Here is an 18,737-nt window from a genome sequence, read left to right on the forward strand (position 1 = left end):
TGGTTATCATGTTATATAGAGCACATCTCAAAGAATAAGAATATTCTAGCGACAAAAGTTCTTCTTGCGTCTTCTGCGAGATATATATGTTAAAACATTTGGTTGTAACTTCAAGTAGGTGTTAATTAGCTTTAAAAGAAGTGCTTATTACGTGTTTCTGCAAAAATATTTTAAAAATTAGAAAAGTGCCAAATGAAGACCTTTCTATACTGTTCAAGATAACAACAACGCATTGTCTTGAAAAAGTGGAACACAATATATTTTCTTCATCTAAAGTTGTAGCATTTTATGATATTTAATACACAAGAATTGTAGTACAGTTTTATTGCGTACAGTTGGCACTAGAAAGTACATAAGACTTTATTCCTTTCACCTCTCAGTCTATTAGGACCTAAAGTACATGTAACATGTAAAAAAAAACGGAAAAAAAAATTTCGAAAATTTGATTTTCGTTCACATTTTACCGCTTGTGGACCACTGTGGACGCTCAGGAGTCGTTTTGCGTTCTTCATAACTTTGTCTTCACATCATTTTCGTGACCTCTCACCTTAGATACTACTGCTTAAGAGGGTCGTTCCTGCTTCCACGTTGTTTCTCATTTACCTTCGTTGGATCAAACATTTTTCTCAGTATTTTTCTGTCAAATACTTATTCTTTACACTCTCTGTCATAATCCATGAGTCGCATCCATAGCACAGTGTAGGTCTAATTTCGATCAATTCCCCGTTATCAGTGATATGGTATTAAGTGAGGTAGTATATTTTCCTCTTTCCAAATTCTTTTCCGTTTTCTTGCGGATGTCGTTAAATAATCCGTCCTGGTCAGAGGCTTCTCATCGGTTTTCTTAGCAATTAGATTTTCTTTTACAGTGGGTGAACTGCAGTAACTATCTTTGAGATCGGACAGTTACAGAGCTACTCGATTCACCCACCACTTACTCCAGACGGAGCTTTCATCTTGAATCCTAAGAACTAAACCCACACGACAAGAGAAATAGAGCTTTAGTACTGTCACGGAATTGATTTTTACCGACTCCAATGTATTATACTTCCGCAACTCTCAATTTGCTTCGTTATATTGGTAAGATTTCTGCCGTTTCCTTCTGTCTCCTTTGTACTGTTAACTTATCAATGTAAAGTTCATGCTAGATCAAACTCGATTGCTTTTCCTCAAACGATTCTGCTTTATCTTTGAACTTGTCGAATGTATTTGCACCATAAAGGAGTATCTTGTATCATATCTATTTGCAATCTCTTTGAATTAAATTTGATTAAAATTAAATCATTAATATGTACGATATTTCGTTTGTTTCAGAGATTCGATTGGCCTCTTGGGAGGCAAGTGGCCGACACGGAAATCCTGATGATAGAACTTTACGTTCGCAACAGACTATTTTCAGACAAACTGCTCGGAACATACGGTTTAATTCTACAAAGTGCCGTTAGAGATGGAAGGCTGTCCGTTAGCGATAACTTAGTGGACGTTAACAACAAACCTTTGCCGGTAAGCAATGTCGTATCGGGCGTATAATGCAATTTCGATGCGCGCCGGTAGATCCCCTCTAAGGTTTGGCTACAACGTGTCCGACAATGTTTGTTTATTGACAATTAGACCGCGCGTATATCCTTTATAGACGAATAAATTTAACTTTATGTGCGTCCCTAGAATCAAGTAAGGTAGTTGCTATTGTTCTTTAAACAATACTACAACAACTCGTATTAAAAGGAACTGTATAAATCTTCTTTTATGATGCTGTTTCATATAGGGATAAATCAATCTTGAGGCAGGAGTTAATTGTTACATCGCGTGCACGAGGCGCCTCGCACAATAACTCGGAGAATAAATAATAGTGTACTTGTGGTACTGCTAAATAGGAAATTTGCATAGGATTTTCAACGTGGATATTTATTAAAATATGCCGGCCGCAATTATAGTTTCAGTTCGACCTCGGGGCAAAAATTAACTTTTTATTACCAATACAGAGTTATTTGAATATGAATAAAGTAAATAACTGTGTTATAAATTATTAATATTACTAAATCCCTCTTTAGATGAGAGATCCAAATCAGAGTTTACAATTTTGCTACAAATATGTGATCATGAATATTGAAAAGGGATTATTGTCTAAACGCTCGATGGTTGTTAATTAACGTTGGAACAATGAATTTACGAGTATTATCCTACCGCTTTGATTAATAACTCGATTGTTTCTTAATTTTTTAAGGTTCGTGTTGATTTCGACGTATTATATTCTCACCCGGACGAATCGATGTTATCCTTCGCCGGCAGCCAAGCGTATGATGTCCTAGATGACGATCAACAGATGCTCATCGATATCGAACAGAATATAGCGAATTTAGAACGGACTTTAGTATCAACAGGTAAACACCCTGTTGAAGAGGAGTCACAAACATCCGCCGTGGTTAAAACTTTAAAGAGAAGCATTGTTGGAAGCGCTGAAAGATCTGAAAGAAAGAGAACATCCGCACTTCGAAGCGTTCGAAACTTAATAAGATTGGGAAAACAACGCCCAAGCGCGAGAGAATCGGATACGGATGGCGAAGGAGTTTCATTAATTCAAGATTCTACCGGAAGAACATCAGCTCATCAATCCGAATCCGAATCTGCCACGATGTCTCGCGCTGGTAGCGAAACATCGATAAATTCAACAAATGAGGACCAAATGGTGTCGTTAACCACCGAAAAAGGAAAAAAAACTCCAAGGTTAATTTTAATATTTATTTATTCGCGATAGTAATCTCAAAATTGAGATTACATATATTAGTCATAAATATTACACGAAAGCTTGCGAATAAGTGCGACCTTGAGGTATAAAAACGTTCTTTTTTTCCTAGAATAAAAACGGATCTTAAATCAAGAGTTCAATCTGCACTTAAAGCCCAGGATTTTCAAGTTTGTATCACCATTATCGAAGCTCGACAATTAGCCGGGTTAAATATGGACCCGGTGGTTTGTATTCAAATAGGGGACCAAAGAAAGTACACAAGCGTTAAAGAAAGCACCAATTGTCCTTATTACAACGAGGTATGATATTGATATAAAATGAATTATTATGGATTATATCCGATTGTAACATACATGCTCGATTGTTATACGATCGTTTTAATCCGAAAAAACAACAAGGGTGAATTGTTTCATCACTAAAATTGATTAAATTGGTTTTTGTGTGTTTGTATTTTCAGTATTTCGTTTTCGACTTCCACATGCCACCAATTATGCTGTTCGATAAAATTATAACCTTATCGGTAAGTATTAATTTGTTTTTTTCACGCTTTAAATCAACAATAAATCTCTGTAATATGTAACTATCAAGATATGTGGTATGTGCGGTTTAATATAGAAATTGCCGCGGAAGTTGCAATTAACGATCTCTGAACTCCCCGAATGCTAGAAACTTACTGATATTAATCCCAATGTCATTTCGAATAACTTTGTGTGTTTATTTGAACAAATTGCCTTACAGAATAATTTAAAATTAGATTACTAATACTAAATCTTTGTTATATCAACCCTTTATGTTTTTAATACTTAAAATTAACCATTAATTAGCCAGATATACAGCCTGATTCAGAGTAAGCGCCTTATTTTTTTTTAGCCACACTATGGGTACTACTTTCAAAATATTTGGCAGTAATATGTTTTAGGACACTCTCTACACGATGGTAATATCATATTTTCAATTGAACGAATTATTTCAAAATGGCGACTGCCAACTTTTTTTTTAAATGAAATGCCAAAATTTTTTTTTTATTATTGAGATCTTAAAAGCATTCTTTTTACGACAGTATTTTGTTTTTCTTAAAAATTCATTTCTTTCCCCATCCAAAAGGAACCTAATATTTTAATCTATACTCTGTTTTTAAACCAGGAGGAGTATTTTAAATTTGTCACCAGATTGACCTTGCACGTGATTGGTTGAATGCGAGGAAGGTTCACACACAAGCAATTTTGAATTTTGATTTTGAATTTGAAGGTTAGGTAATTGATAATTCGACAGTTTCGTGTCATTATTGTATACCGTATTTTCTCGAATGTAATCCGCACCTTTTTTACAAATTTTATGTGCTCTAAAATCAAATGCGGATTACAATTGGGTGCGGATTAGATTCGCAGTCGTATAGTTGCAATTTGGAAAATAGTAAAATAAAATCACATTATAACAATAACACTTTATTAAGGGTTTTAGAACGATATTTACATTTTTATGTATCAGTTTCTTCCCATATTACGTCATCTTCGGATTATACAAAACTTCTTAAATGATGTTATAATATTGTTTTCAGGGATCGTTTTCCATGTCGCCTACACTCACTGAGCAAGTTCAGAAGCTCCATTAATTGCTCCCGGTTTTGTTAATTCTCGAATTTGTTAATATACATACACCGGTTGTAGTAGGGATGTTATTCCACCAGGTATTATTATTATGACAAGAAGTCTAAACCAAGGGCAATTAGTCTATGATTAATTAATATTCTTATTTATTAATCCTCCTGGTCTACGACTCCATACTTGTCTTAATAACTCCATCATCAGCTTTTCAATTATCCATCCTTTTTGTTGTGCCGTAACTAGGACGTCATTCGGGAAGTCTTTCAGATTTCAGAATGGTTTTTTTCTCAATATTAATAATGACAGCAATTTTTCCCTATCACTTGTTACTGCTAGCATCAATGTTATGCGCAATTTTTCGCAACCACTCGTTTATAAAGAAATTTCCCACACACCTCTTCCTTTCAGTGTGTAATTGGGTGGCAATCCAGATATACTACCATTTCGTTGACATTTACAGTTTGAGACAAATTGAAATTTTCTTGAAAATCCTTAGGAGCTTTTGGGAAATTATAGTTCTGCGCCTCAACGAGTTTTGGACGTTTTGCACCATTCGGCGCATAAATCCCACAGTCCAACCTTTGCTAGAATTAAAAATTTTTTAGTCCCTCCTTTCGTTTTTCTTGAGAGAACTAAAAAACTGCCTCGTCAATTTCATGAAATCGTCTCTTCTCTGGCCCGGTAAATTTTTTGCACGATGCCTCACAGTCTGCAATAGCTACCTGGTCTTTCCGCAACAGCCGCAACGTTAACAGCAAAAATTGTACCAGCTTTTCGATTTCCTTAACGCTAACTTAATAACATCTCTTTAAACTTTGCTGTATAGAAGAACCTCTTAGATTGTTGCTACTTTTTTTTATAATTACGCTATTATATGTATAATTAAGCACACACCACGTTCGAGCTATTACGAGGGCAGTATATGAACGGAATTCGTACTATTTATTTTTTAAATTATATTTTCCAATTTTTTCTGGCTTGGTAAATTTAAAGTTCTTTATGTGAATCAGCGTCAGTCAACGGAAAAAATATATATTTATGGTTAACAACAAGCATCGCATCGTTTTGGTGTTGTCGAATTGCTCAAAGAAAGATGCGGATTACATTCGCAAACTAAATTTTTTTACCACTATACATTTTTAAAATCGGGGTGCGGATTAGATTCGAGTGCGGATAAGATTCGAGAAAATACGGTATTTTGTGTTCTTAAACCCTTTTTTATTATATTTTGAAATAAATATACTCATAACTTCAATGTTAATTTGTATGTATAGTGTTGACGATAACAAACGAAAATAAATACAATAATAAGTAAATAAATAAATAATAATTATTAATTTAAATTTACCGCCAAAATATCTAGTGATATTTTCTGGTGATTTTTTCCAGTGTAAATCTGACTTTCGCGTTTACTCCTCCTGGTTTAAAAACAGAGTATAGTTCTAGTGCAAGTGTTAGTTCTAGTTTTAATTGTTATTCAGCGCTAAGTTGTATATTTTTAAGTTTCGGGTTTAGCCCTGTGTCTTCAGACGCTGAATGTTAGGTAAGGTTAGTTTTGTTTACAAACATTAATTATACCTTGAAGTTTTCTTTGGCAATTTGTAATGGCAATTATAGCGTGAAGTTTTCTTTTGTAATGTCAATTATAGCGTGAAGGAATGTGAGGTAAGGTTAGGTTTGTTTACAAACATTAATTATACCATGAAGTTTTCTTTGGCAATTAGTAATGGCAATTATAGCGTGAAGTTTTCTTTTGTAATGTCAATTATAGCGTGAAGGAATGTTAGGTAAGGTTAGTTTTGTTTACAAACATTAATTATACCTTGAAGTTTTCTTTGGCAATTATACTCTGTTTTTAAACCAGGAGGAGTATTTTAAATTTGTCACCAGATTGACCTTGCACGTGATTGGTTGAATGCGAGGAAGGTTCACACACAGGCAATTTTGAATATTTATTTTGAATTTGAAGGTTAGGTTATTGACAATTCGATAGTTTCGTGTCATTATTGTAAATTTTGTGTTCTTAAACCCTTCTTTATTATATTTTGAAATAAATACACTCATAACTTCAACGTTAATTTATATGTTTAGTGTTGATGATAACAAACGAAAATAAATACAATAATAAGTAAATAAATAAATAATAACAATTATTAATTTAAATTTACCGCCAAAATATCTAGTGATATTTTCTGGTGATTTTTCCTAGTGTAAATCTGACTTTCGCGTTTACTCCTCCTGGTTTAAAAACAGAGTATAGTAGCGCATGAATGTTTTACACTCGATGTTATTTTTGTCAAAATAAATAAATAAGTAGATGTTTATTACAAAATAAAGTTTAATTGTTTTTTTTGTGTCTAGCGCTACTTGATATTTGGACAAAAATAACATCGAGTGTAAAACATTCATGCGCTACTAGATTAAAAGTGTGCTTTTTGATGGGGAAAGAAATGAATTTTTAAGAAAAACAAAATACTATCGTATAAAGAATGTTTTTAGGGCCTCAATAATAAAAAAAAATGTTGGCATTCCATTTAAAAAAAAAAAGTTGACAGTCGCCATTTTGAAATAATTCTTCCAATTGAAAATGTGGCATCACCATCGTATAGAGAATGACCCAAAACATATTACTGCCAAATATTTTGAAAGTAGTACCCATAGTGTGACTAAAAAAAATAAAGAATATAACGAAAAAACTTCTAAACTTGTTTTATTTAATTTAATATGCAGTCAGACCGGTTTCGGGGCTAGTCCCATCATCAGTGACAATGTCAGTGGCAAACTAAAATTGTAGAACGAAGATCATCAAAAGAACAGGGAGAGCACGTAAAAGCTTGTATAAGGCTGAAGGCTTTATAAAGCGGTGATAAAAATGTATAACAAAATGGCGAAAGTAAAAAAGGCGGGTTTAGCCGTCTTAAGAGACGTACGGGTAAACCTGAATGTTTCCAGTTCTAGGTCTAGTTTTAGTTCAATGAAAACTATTCAACTATCTCACATATTCATCATCTTAGTTTTAGAAGTAAAACTAGCACTAACACTAGCATTAGAACTAACACTAGACCTAGAACTAGAAACATTCGGGTTTAGCTGTATGTCTCTTAAGACAGCTAAACCTGAAAGTTGTTAGTTCTTGGTCTAGTGTTAATTCCACTTTTAATTTAATAAATATACAGGGTGAGTTATTAGCAGTCCGGCGGACGATAGTTGCTAAACCGTTTGAGAAAGAAAAAATGTTTTATACAAAAGTTGTTTGACTCACCATTTTCTATTAGGTAGAAATATTTTTACTTATATAGGGTGTTCCATTTACGCGTAACGGAGAGCATGTAGATTTTGTTAAATGGAACACCCTATATATTTTATCATATTATGAATAGCATTAAATTTGTTTATCTACGACTGCTTGGATAAGTCATCATTACCGCACTCATTTGAGGTGATTTGAGTTACGTAATGAAGTTCATTACCGCACTGGTTTCATTACGTAACGCATTTTTAGCCTATTCAGAACAGACTTAATTTATTGAAACGAGCAACAATACAAAAGAAAAAGTGCTATCTACTTACAGAGAAACAATACTGTTTATTATAAACATTAATTGTTATGTTTTTACATTTCAAAACACTTATTCCAGATGAGTAAACATGTTGTTTAAACTGACAATTCAAAATTGTCAACAATCATTTCAAAATATTTTTATAAATGTCAAATAGACTTTTCTAAAGAAATTGATTTTTTAGTAATTTTTAGCAGTCATAGATAAAATGCTGTATATCACACGTGGGCTAGAGCATAATTACAGTACTCGTGTGATTAGACGACTCGGTCTACGACCTCGTCGTGCAATTCTCCACACTCGTACTGTAATTATGTTTCTAGCCCACTTGTAATATAAATAACTATTATCTACGACTGCTTGGAGAAGTCATCATTACCGCACTCATTTGAGGTGATTTGAGTTACGTAATGAAGTTCATTACCGCACTGGTTTCATTACGTAACGCATTTTTAGACTATTCAGAACAGACTTAATTTATTGAAACGAGCAACAATACAAAAGAAAAAGTGCTATCTACTTACAGAGAAACAATACTGTTTATTATAAACATTAATTGTTATGTTTTTACATTTCTAAACACTTATTCCAAACATGTTGTTGAAACTGACAATTCAAAATTGTCAACAATCATTTCAAAATATTTTTATAAATGTCAAATAGACTTTTTTAAAGAAATTGATTTTTTAGTAATTTTAAGCAGTCGTAGATAAAATACTGTATACCACACGTGAGCTACAGCATAATTACAGTACTCGTGTGATTACATTCTCCACACTTGTACAGTAATTATGTTTCTAGCCCACTTGTAATATAAATAACTATTATCTACAACTATTGAATTATCTATTCGTTATACACTTGATTTTTGACGGGTAATGACACGCATTACTCATCACTGACAAAGTGTTGAATAATGAAGCCATTATTCTCGAATATTTCTAGTTCTAGGTCTAGTGTTAATTCCACTTTTAATTCAATAAAAATATACAGTAATCTAGCGCTGAATAACGATTAAAACTAGCACTAACACTAGCATTAGAACTAACACTAGGCCTAGAACCTGAAGGTTGCTAATTCTTGGTCTGGTGTTAGTTTCACTTTTAATTTAATAAATATATACAGCAATCTAATACTAAATAACAATTAAAACTATCACTAGTCCTAGAACTAAAAAGTTACGGGTTTAGCCCTGCGTCTTCAGGCAGATTTTTGTTTACTTATTTTGTATTCACTACATTTCACAAGTATAATTATTTATTAGAATTGTTATTATTGCCTGTAAACAATATTGAAAGTGGGTTATTTATGACGCGTACTGTATTTACAAAAATAAATCATAATCAAATGTATACCAGAAAACTACTAAAGAGGTTGGAATAAATTTAGGTAGCCCAAATTTATTTAAAAAATACATTTTTTAAATATAAAACGTAAACAAGAATAGAACGGGTTGCAAATAAAATGTAGTTACTCGTGCATTAAAGTGATGCTTTTATATTCAAATTTAAATTTGTATATTTCCATTTGTTTGGAACATCAAGCTTTTGATATTGTTTTTATTAATGCGAACCAGTTTAGCGTAATAAAATACAATAAACGCAAAAAAATGTTTAGAGAACAATGCATTTCGTCAGTCAAAATATTTGTTAATCTTCAATATAAATTAAACAATATTATTATTTATTTACCATTTTGCATTAACGATGTAATATCTAGAAACGATGTATTTGTATAAGATACTCTTACTGTCAGTTACATACTTGCACTTATTGCGACATCCTTTCGAAAGAAGATGTGAAAGATGGACGAAGTTGCAAATTATATAATTATATATTGAACTGTATTTGAGTAAAAGGACGACATCATGAAAATTGTGTAGAGGAGAATTAAGTGTAGAGATGGGAAAAATGAGATGATACATCAAGAGGATGTACTACTGTGGTAACAATAGATGAGCAGGGAGTAATGGAAAATTTCCAGACTCGGATAATATAATTAACGAGCTATAACAGAGTGAGAAATACCGTTTTGGAAAGCACAGCTGCATCTTCTAGTTGGAGGGTCAACCATAGCACTGCAGAAAACGGGATGCGCAACTAATATTGAATTACTATTTTAAATAGCTTGCTTAAATAAGATCCAAATGAGTCAAGAAGTTGATGTCATTTTCATGTCAGACAGGTTGTTGAAAATGTAATAGGGCATAAAGTGTAACAAATACTGCCTTCCTCTATTTCGGTAATCTAGTCAAAATATTCGACAGAGTGAGTCTCAACATCATTGAGACAACATCATTGAATCACTTAACACTTGTAACACATCAATAATTAAGACTAATCGACAAGGGGACAGCTTCAGCCCTTAATCTTCTACTTGCTATAGGACCTAGTCCTGTCTGTTTTGTCTCATTCCTTTTTATGATAAGGATGTCCATCTTTCCTGTAAGCGTTTTCCAAATGGACGCTTGGTTCCTGGTCCTTGTGTCATTACTTGGTCTATTATACGTTCATCCACAACTAATTTGCATCGATATAGACCACATTACATTTTTCGACTGTTCTTGTCAATCTGTAGAGAATGCGTTGTAGACGGGTAGTCATTGGCCTCGTTTTTCCATCTCCTCCAATGTTCTAAATGTTATCCTATTTCTCGCAAGTCGTCTCTCGTTGTTCCGTCCAGTTCCGAGGCTCGTTTAATTGCTCTGAATCATATATGCTCTGTTTGGGTGATTAGCCCAACAACAATGGTTCCGTACCCCTACGGCCCCTCAATGATTAATATCATATCTGCATGAAACTGGTTATCATATGGCAGCACCTCGGCTTCAAGCGACCTCGTCTTAATTAACAAAAGGAAAGTATGATTTGTTGAATACTAGATACAAGTAATAGAAGACTGTATACTGCTTACGGATGACTATCCACTGAAGCAGTAGGTTTTCCAAAAGTCTGATATTGTTTAAAGAAAACTAATGGAAGACTAGATTACTGCTGTCAAAAGATTATATGCTACCACAGTTCTGACACAAAACTAGATACAACTTACAGAGAATTAGATACTAATGGAAGACTAGATGTTTCTTATAGAGGTCTAAGCACTGTTACTAGAAAACACGAGATACTAGATATACTAGGTCACTAGGTACTAGATACACTGCGGGCAAAACACTAGATACTGCTGATAAAAAATTAGATACTGCTAGAAGAACACCTAAATACTCCTTGTGAATGGTTACACGTCGGAGAACATTCAATCGGCCAACAATGAAAGGAGGCCACAAATAGTGGATGCAGTACGTATCAACCAGAAAAGAGACTGAAGAAAGATAACATTGTAGTAAAACACGAGAAAACCAGCTTTCGCCGTTAACAAGGTCAAAACTACAGACCAAGTTCTCATATATGGACCACGGTATGGAAAGTAGGTCAAACGAATGAAACTTTTGATTCAGAATAAAATAACACGACCCTTGTGTGTAAACTTCTTGTTGGTTGAAATCCGCTTCATTTGTAAATAAAACAGTATGGAAAAGTAGGTATAGGTAGTATGGATACAAGCTGTATTTTCGAAGACATGTATAAATAAATTTATCTATACATATTATCTTAATAAAAAAAACGATAAAGTGAAATCGTTATTATATTAAAACAATGTTTCGATCAATTTGGGGCCTTCATCAGGCACGACTAAAAGTAAATTGTAAAAATAAAGCTGCAAAATACGTTAAGTAAGCAACTTATTTTTAATTAAGTAAATATACAACAAATTTAATGAGAAACAGAAGTTTGATATTATATTGTAATATCAAGTTTGATGGGCTGGGAGAAGCTGCCAATTAGTAGCAAAAACATGGATGTTAATGACCATGGAATCGTGTATGGGTCTTTTCACTATGTTGTGGAATAAGTAACAATAATTTTGCATGTCTCCTATTTCAATGTTCTCGTATTTTCCAAAAATTGTAGACTAAAGTTTGAGGGATATCTGTATCTACTTTCTGGTGGAACGCAGAAAATTACCTGACGCCAATATACAGGGTGATTTATAACATACGAAGCAAACTAAACGGGTATGTATTTAGAGTCAAACTGAAGAGATTTTCTTAATACTGTTTTGTTAAAAACCTAATAGTTACATAGATATCGCATGTTAATGTTTTAAATAAGTTATCGTCCATTTTTGGGAACCGCTGATATTCAGTAAAGAACAATTAAAATACTTGTTAAATGAAATGTCCGCTGCTAGGTAACCAAATCAACTGGATTGGCAGCAATAAAAACATGGTATGAGCGGTTCTCAACAAACAAATACCCGTTTTTGAGCGATTTAACAAACTTTTAAATAGCCGTAACTGCCATATTACAAAGATTTTACTATTGATACTAATTATACATTATTTAAGTAACCCCGAAATATTCGTTTGAATTTAATTTGAATTTAAACGTAGTGTAATACTGTATATCTTAAGAAATGCTCGGCCATTAATACAACTTTAGCGTTCTATATCTTTGTGATCATTACGTTGTAGTCAAAACATTATTAAGAAAATTACTTCAGTTTGGCCCCTAGTACCTACCCTTTTAATCTGCTCCGTATGTTATAAATCACCCTGTATATATAATTATTTCTCTATTTAAAATTTCCTTCTTTACTATTGCAACTTAGTTTGAAATCGTATTGTATGAAATTGAAACTCCTAAAACTTGAAAACATTTTATATTAATTGGATACTTTGTTTCAGTCTTTGTTGGATTTCCTAGGCATAAACACAAATTTAATTTCTTAAGCAAGAAACGTTAAAAGCTAAACTCTGCTGTAAATTCTCTTCTCTTGAGTAAATTACGGAAACAACTTTATACATTTCATCAAAATTCTTGTTTCTTAATATAATAAGAAGAATTCGAAATTAATATTAATCTTATTTCTACGTATTAATTTAATCTATATGTATAAGATGAAAGTCTTTTGAAATCGAGTAACATCAAAGTGTTTTAGGTATTACATTCCAGGAAAATCCTAAGGTCAGGAACCGTTGTTGGAACGTTCAAGATCGACGTTAAGACAGTATACGACGCTTCCGGTACTTGGAAACGTTTTTCACCTTATTTCCCTGGAGATAAACCACTCCAATTTTTTATGCCAACATTTTAATAAAAAAATAAATAAATAAATTGTTTTGGTTTTTCTCCGGGATAATTGGAACAAAATTGTTTTAGTTGCTCAAATTTTTTTGTTCAATTAAGATCAAAAATCAATTTTAACGCTGCGTATACACTGGTTTCCAATTCACTTCCTGCATCTTTTATTTTTTTCGATTTTTTTCTCTTTAGTTCTTTCTCGTATGTTATTGTCGTTTGTTTCTTTTTATTGCACACAGGTGTTGCAGTCTCGGAGCATACTCAGGGGTAACAAATTATTGGGGAGCTTTAAGTTAGATGTTGCTACGGTCTGGTCACAACCAGGTACGATGCGCGATGTTGGATGTTTAATAATCAAAATAAAAAGAAAGTTGCGTATGATGGGTGTGGATGAAGACAGAAAGATTGAGTGGGAAATATAAAAATATAGCTTGTACATAGGCAACATTGATATTTTTAAATATGAAAATCTCGTGTTTATAGTAACCATACGTGGCATTAATTATAAATGTTCCAGATACATATTTAATCGATAAATAACATTGGTAAAGAACCACCCTTTTTGATTTAATCAATTTTTAATAAATAACATTAACTATAAAATTATAATCTTTAAATAAAACATCAAATTCAAAAAAATCGAATTCATTTAGAGCTGAAACCCAATAACTTTGTTTATCTTGAAGAAATAAACTTACAACAAAAAAAACATTTTTTGAATAGAAAAACACTTTTTAATTCAATTTCAAACTTTGCATGCTAAAGCTTTTATATAAATCGATGTATGCTGATTCTTAAAGCATGTTATTGTAAGATCACTTTTAAACCAGATCAATTTGTAATAAATGCATGATTCTTTATATTAAAATAAAAAAATATTTATTTAACTTTGAAATTCCAGATCATCAATTTTATCATAAATGGGCTTTATTAACGGATCCTGACGACATCGCGGGTGGTCCAAAAGGATATTTAAAGTGCGATATTAGCGTAATTGGTAAAGGAGACAGCGTTAAAGTGCCCCCGAAAAGCGAAAAAGACGACGATGACATCGAAGCGTAAGTAAATAATATTTTTAATTTAATTTAAACAAGTGGGATAACTTTATTTCGATTCTTTCAAGTTTCTCGATGTTTTCGTTTCTTGTCCGTTTTCATTAAATCCATAATTAAGAAAGAAATTTCCGAGCAATTAGAATTAACCGGCACTAATTGCACAATGTCCGGTTTTCTAATTGAAATTCTTTCGTTTTGCATTATTTAACGAAAATTTCACCGATTTATAACAAAACTAAATAATTCTGTTATTTAGGGAATGTCACAAACTCGTGATATAGGACTTTTATTAAAGTGCATTTCCTCGTGGGGTGGAATTCCCTTTATCGAGTGCATTCAGCGTTTTTCAACTCAACCTCACAATTCCGCTTTTAAAATTTCCGGCGGTGTTTGTTTTGCAATTCCTAAACGAACGACTTAAAAGTTTCGTTTGAATTTAAACAACGAACGCCCGGGTAACTTTTTGAGAGTGTTTCCTTTGTTCGAAATAAACGAATATCAAAATTTATTGTGGATGAGAAAGTTACTAAGAGATTTTAATTTTGCACGGTTTCCCCAAAACTTTAAAGGTAAAACTTAAAGAATATGAGCACTACTTTTTTTTTAATTAGTCTTTTACTTTTAAATTTGTTAAACTTAATTTATATTTTTATAGTTATTTTCCATAACTTCCAAAGTCAATATACACTTTAACAGTTTTAGTTCAATACAAATATACAACATAGTGATATCTTATGCGAACTAGCGCTAGATCTAGAACTAGAAACATTCGGGCTTAGCCGCACGTCTCTTACGACTGCTAAACCCGAATTATTCTAATTCTAGGTCTTGTGTTAGTTCTAGTAATAGTGCTAGTGCAAAACTAGGTGCACTTGGACTTGCCATAAACTTGCCCCTATTCATTTAGACAAGTTGTTAATGACAATCAACTAATTTTTAATCATTTTGAGCAACATGGATTGTTTAAAAACTAGTTGTTAATCATTTAGACATGTATAAAATTATGCTCAACCAGTTTTCAATGATTTGGAATAACATGAGATCGCTATCAACTTATTTCCAATCATTTTGAACAATTTTGCTACCTTATAAACTAATTTTAGACAATGTTGGTGCAGTTTTCAGTCATTCTGAGCAACCTGGACTTGCTATAAACTAGTCCTTATACATTAGACAAGTTTTTAATGACTATCAACTAGTTTTCAGTCATTTTGAGCAACATGGATTGTTGAAAAATTAGTTGTTAATCATTTAGACAAGTATAAAATTATGCTCAACCAATTTTCAATGATTTTGAATAACATGAGATAGTTATGAACCTATTTCAAAACATTTTGCTACCTTATAAAGCAATTTTTACAATGTTGGTGCATTTTTCAATCGTTCTGAGCAACCTAGACTTGCTACAAACTAGTCCTTATACATTTAGACAAGTTTTTCGTGACTATCAACTAGTTTTCAGTCATTTTAAGCAACATGGATTGTTTAAAAACTAGTTGTTAATCATTTAGACAAGTATAAAATTATGCTCAATCAGTTTTCAATGATTTGGAATAACATGAGATGGCTATCAACTTATTTCTAATCATTTTGAACAATTTTGCTACCTTATAAACCAATTTTAGACAATGTTGGTGCAGTTTTCAGTCATTCTGAGCAACCTGGACTTGCTATAAACTAGTCCTTATACATTAGACAAGTTTTTAATGACTATCAACTAGTTTTCAGTCATTTTGAGCAACATGGATTGTTGAAAAATTAGTTGTTAATCATTTAGACAAGTATAAAATTATGCTGAACCAATTTTCAATGATTTTGAATAACATGAGATAGTTATGAACCTATTTCGAAACATTTTGCTACCTTATAAAGCAATTTTGGACAATGTTGGTGCAGTTTTCAATCGTTCTGAACAACCTAGACTTGCTACAAACTAGTCCTTATACATTTAGACAAGTTTTTCATGACTATCAACTAGTTTTCAGACATTTTGAGCAACATGGATTGTTTAGAAACTAGTTGTTAATCATTTAGACAAGTATAAAATTATGCTCAACCAGTTTTCAATGATTTGGAATAACATGAGATGGCTATCAACTTATTTCTAATCATTTTGAACAATTTTGCTACCTTATAAACCAATTTTAGACAATGTTAGTGCAGTTTTCAGTCATTCTGAGCAACCTGGACTTGCTATAAACTAGTCCTTATACATTAGACAAGTTTTTAATGACTATCAACTAGTTTTCAGTCATTTTGAGCAACATGGATTGTTGAAAAATTAGTTGTTAATCATTTAGACAAGTATAAAATTATGCTGAACCAATTTTCAATGATTTTGAATAACATGAGATAGTTATGAACCTATTTCGAAACATTTTGCTACCTTATAAAGCAATTTTGGACAATGTTGGTGCAGTTTTCAATCGTTCTGAACAACCTAGACTTGCTACAAACTAGTCCTTATACATTTAGACAAGTTTTTCATGACTATCAACTAGTTTTCAGACATTTTGAGCAACATGGATTGTTTAGAAACTAGTTGTTAATCATTTAGACAAGTATAAAATTATGCTCAACCAGTTTTCAATGATTTGGAATAACATGAGATGGCTATCAACTTATTTCTAATCATTTTGAACAATTTTGCTACCTTATAAACCAATTTTAGACAATGTTAGTGCAGTTTTCAGTCATTCTGAGCAACCTGGACTTGCTATAAACTAGTCCTTATACATTTAGACAAGTTTTTAATGACTATCAACTAGTTTTCAGTCATTTTGAGCAACATGGATTGTTTAAAAACTAGTTGTTAATCATTTAGACAAGTATAAAGTTATGCTCAACCAATTTTCAATGATTTTGAATAACATGAGATAGTTATTAACCTATTTCGAAACATTTTGCTACCTTATAAAGCAATTTTGAACAATGTTGGTGCAGTTGTCAATCGTTCTGAGCAACTTAGACTTGCTATAAACTAGTCCTTATACATTTACACAAGTTTTTCATGACTATCAACTAATTTTTAGTCATTTTGAGCAACATGGATTGTTGAAAAATTAGTTGTTAATTATTTAGACAAGTATAAAATTATGCTCAACCAATTTGCAACAATTTTGAATAACAATACGCTATGAACCTATTTCGAAATTTTGCACAATGTTGGTGCAGTTTTCAATCGTTCTGAGCAACCTAAAACTTAGATACTTTCTAGTTCTAGGTCTAGTGTTAGTTCTAGTTTTACACTTGCGCTGTCACTAGAACTGACATTAGACCTAGAAACATTTGGGTTTAGGCGTACGAATGATTCTAGTTCTTGGTCTAGCGATATATATCTATAGTAATTAAAATTAAAACTAACACTAGACCTAGAACTAGAAAGTTTCTTTCTAGAAATATCTAGGTAGATACTTAGATAGTTTAAGGCCTAGTGTTAGTTCTAGTTTTACACTAGCACTGTTACTATATAGAACTAACACTATACCTAGAACTAGAATCATTTGGGTTTAGCCGTCTTTAGAGAGTTGCTGCGAATGATTCTAGTTCAATAATAATCAGTACTTGAGCGACAACGTTTGAGTTAATTATAAGTAGTGAATGGAATCACTTCAACTTTTATAATTTGAAGAACGTGAGGCATCCTAGCAGAGCATTCAAAACAATATCTTCGAGGCAGCACCAAAAACTCTAAACTCTGGTTTTGCGAAGTGGTTGGGAATCTAGCAGAACTAAAAAAAAAATTTGCAACTCCATTCTTCGTCATCCCTCATCTGGCAGTATTTTGGCAAATAGTCATACATTGCCCATGTGTTCTTCTTACCAAATTTGTTGTCATGCATCATAGGCGTGTTTTCTGGCCTTTTTAAACACTTTCAACAGTCTCTGAAAACTTTTTTTTATCTATATTATGCATATCACAATTGTATAACACCTAGTAAATACATACTAATTAGTTACTTATTTTTAACACCAAATTAAATTAGATAATGTTTTGCAGCTTTTCCCATTGGTCCAGAATTAAATAAAAATAAAATTAATATAAAATAAATTAATATCTCAAAAATTTGTGCTATTATGGTTTATAACCCGTTGAGGTGAATGTGGGGGCCCAATCCTCTGATTTGCCAATTACTAGTCATAGAAAGATGTTGTTTTATAACACTTTATATGATATAAATTGGAATTTCATATTGCATGATGATTTGTCTGCCAATCACTGCCAACCACAACTTATCTTTCATGCATTTCATAGTACATTTCCGGAAAAAATAATTGTGCAAAATAATAAGAAATGCACAAGCTGGTTTTCTGCATATCTCAAGGGCATGAGGAATCGCCTGTATTTCTTAACAGATATTCACAATACCACACGTTGTGAGAAACTAAAGCGAAAACTTAACTTTCTGACAAAAAATTATATAGACAAGATAAAAGATGTTAAAGTTAGATATAATGATGAGATTTTGAAACAATGTTTGACCCAAAAGAAGTAAATGATTACTTTATAAATGTTCCCCTAGATCTTATTAATTAAATTCAATCAGTTTAATCAGCTGCTATCAAATGTCACTGTATCACCTGGGAAATTCTGCCTGGAACCGGTTCGGTCGGTTTAATTGAGGTTCGTG

At 32.3% G+C, this 18,737-nt stretch overlaps 1 protein-coding gene across 1 annotated transcript in view; it reads left to right on the forward strand.

Annotated features, from left to right (window-relative positions):
- LOC111420226 (otoferlin-like) overlaps nt 1-18,737 on the forward strand; it is an 84,678-nt gene that overhangs the window by 40,297 nt on the left and 25,644 nt on the right. Inside the window, exons 6-11 of the mRNA XM_071194702.1 lie at nt 1,315-1,503; nt 2,225-2,724; nt 2,856-3,045; nt 3,204-3,266; nt 13,291-13,375; nt 13,953-14,109. Of these exons, the coding sequence (XP_071050803.1) occupies nt 1,315-1,503; nt 2,225-2,724; nt 2,856-3,045; nt 3,204-3,266; nt 13,291-13,375; nt 13,953-14,109 (1,184 nt within the window). The remainder of the gene's footprint in view (nt 1-1,314; nt 1,504-2,224; nt 2,725-2,855; nt 3,046-3,203; nt 3,267-13,290; nt 13,376-13,952; nt 14,110-18,737) is intronic.

The sequence above is a fragment of the Onthophagus taurus genome, chromosome 1 (assembly GCF_036711975.1).
Source record: "Onthophagus taurus isolate NC chromosome 1, IU_Otau_3.0, whole genome shotgun sequence".
Lineage (NCBI taxonomy): Eukaryota > Metazoa > Arthropoda > Insecta > Coleoptera > Scarabaeidae > Onthophagus > Onthophagus taurus.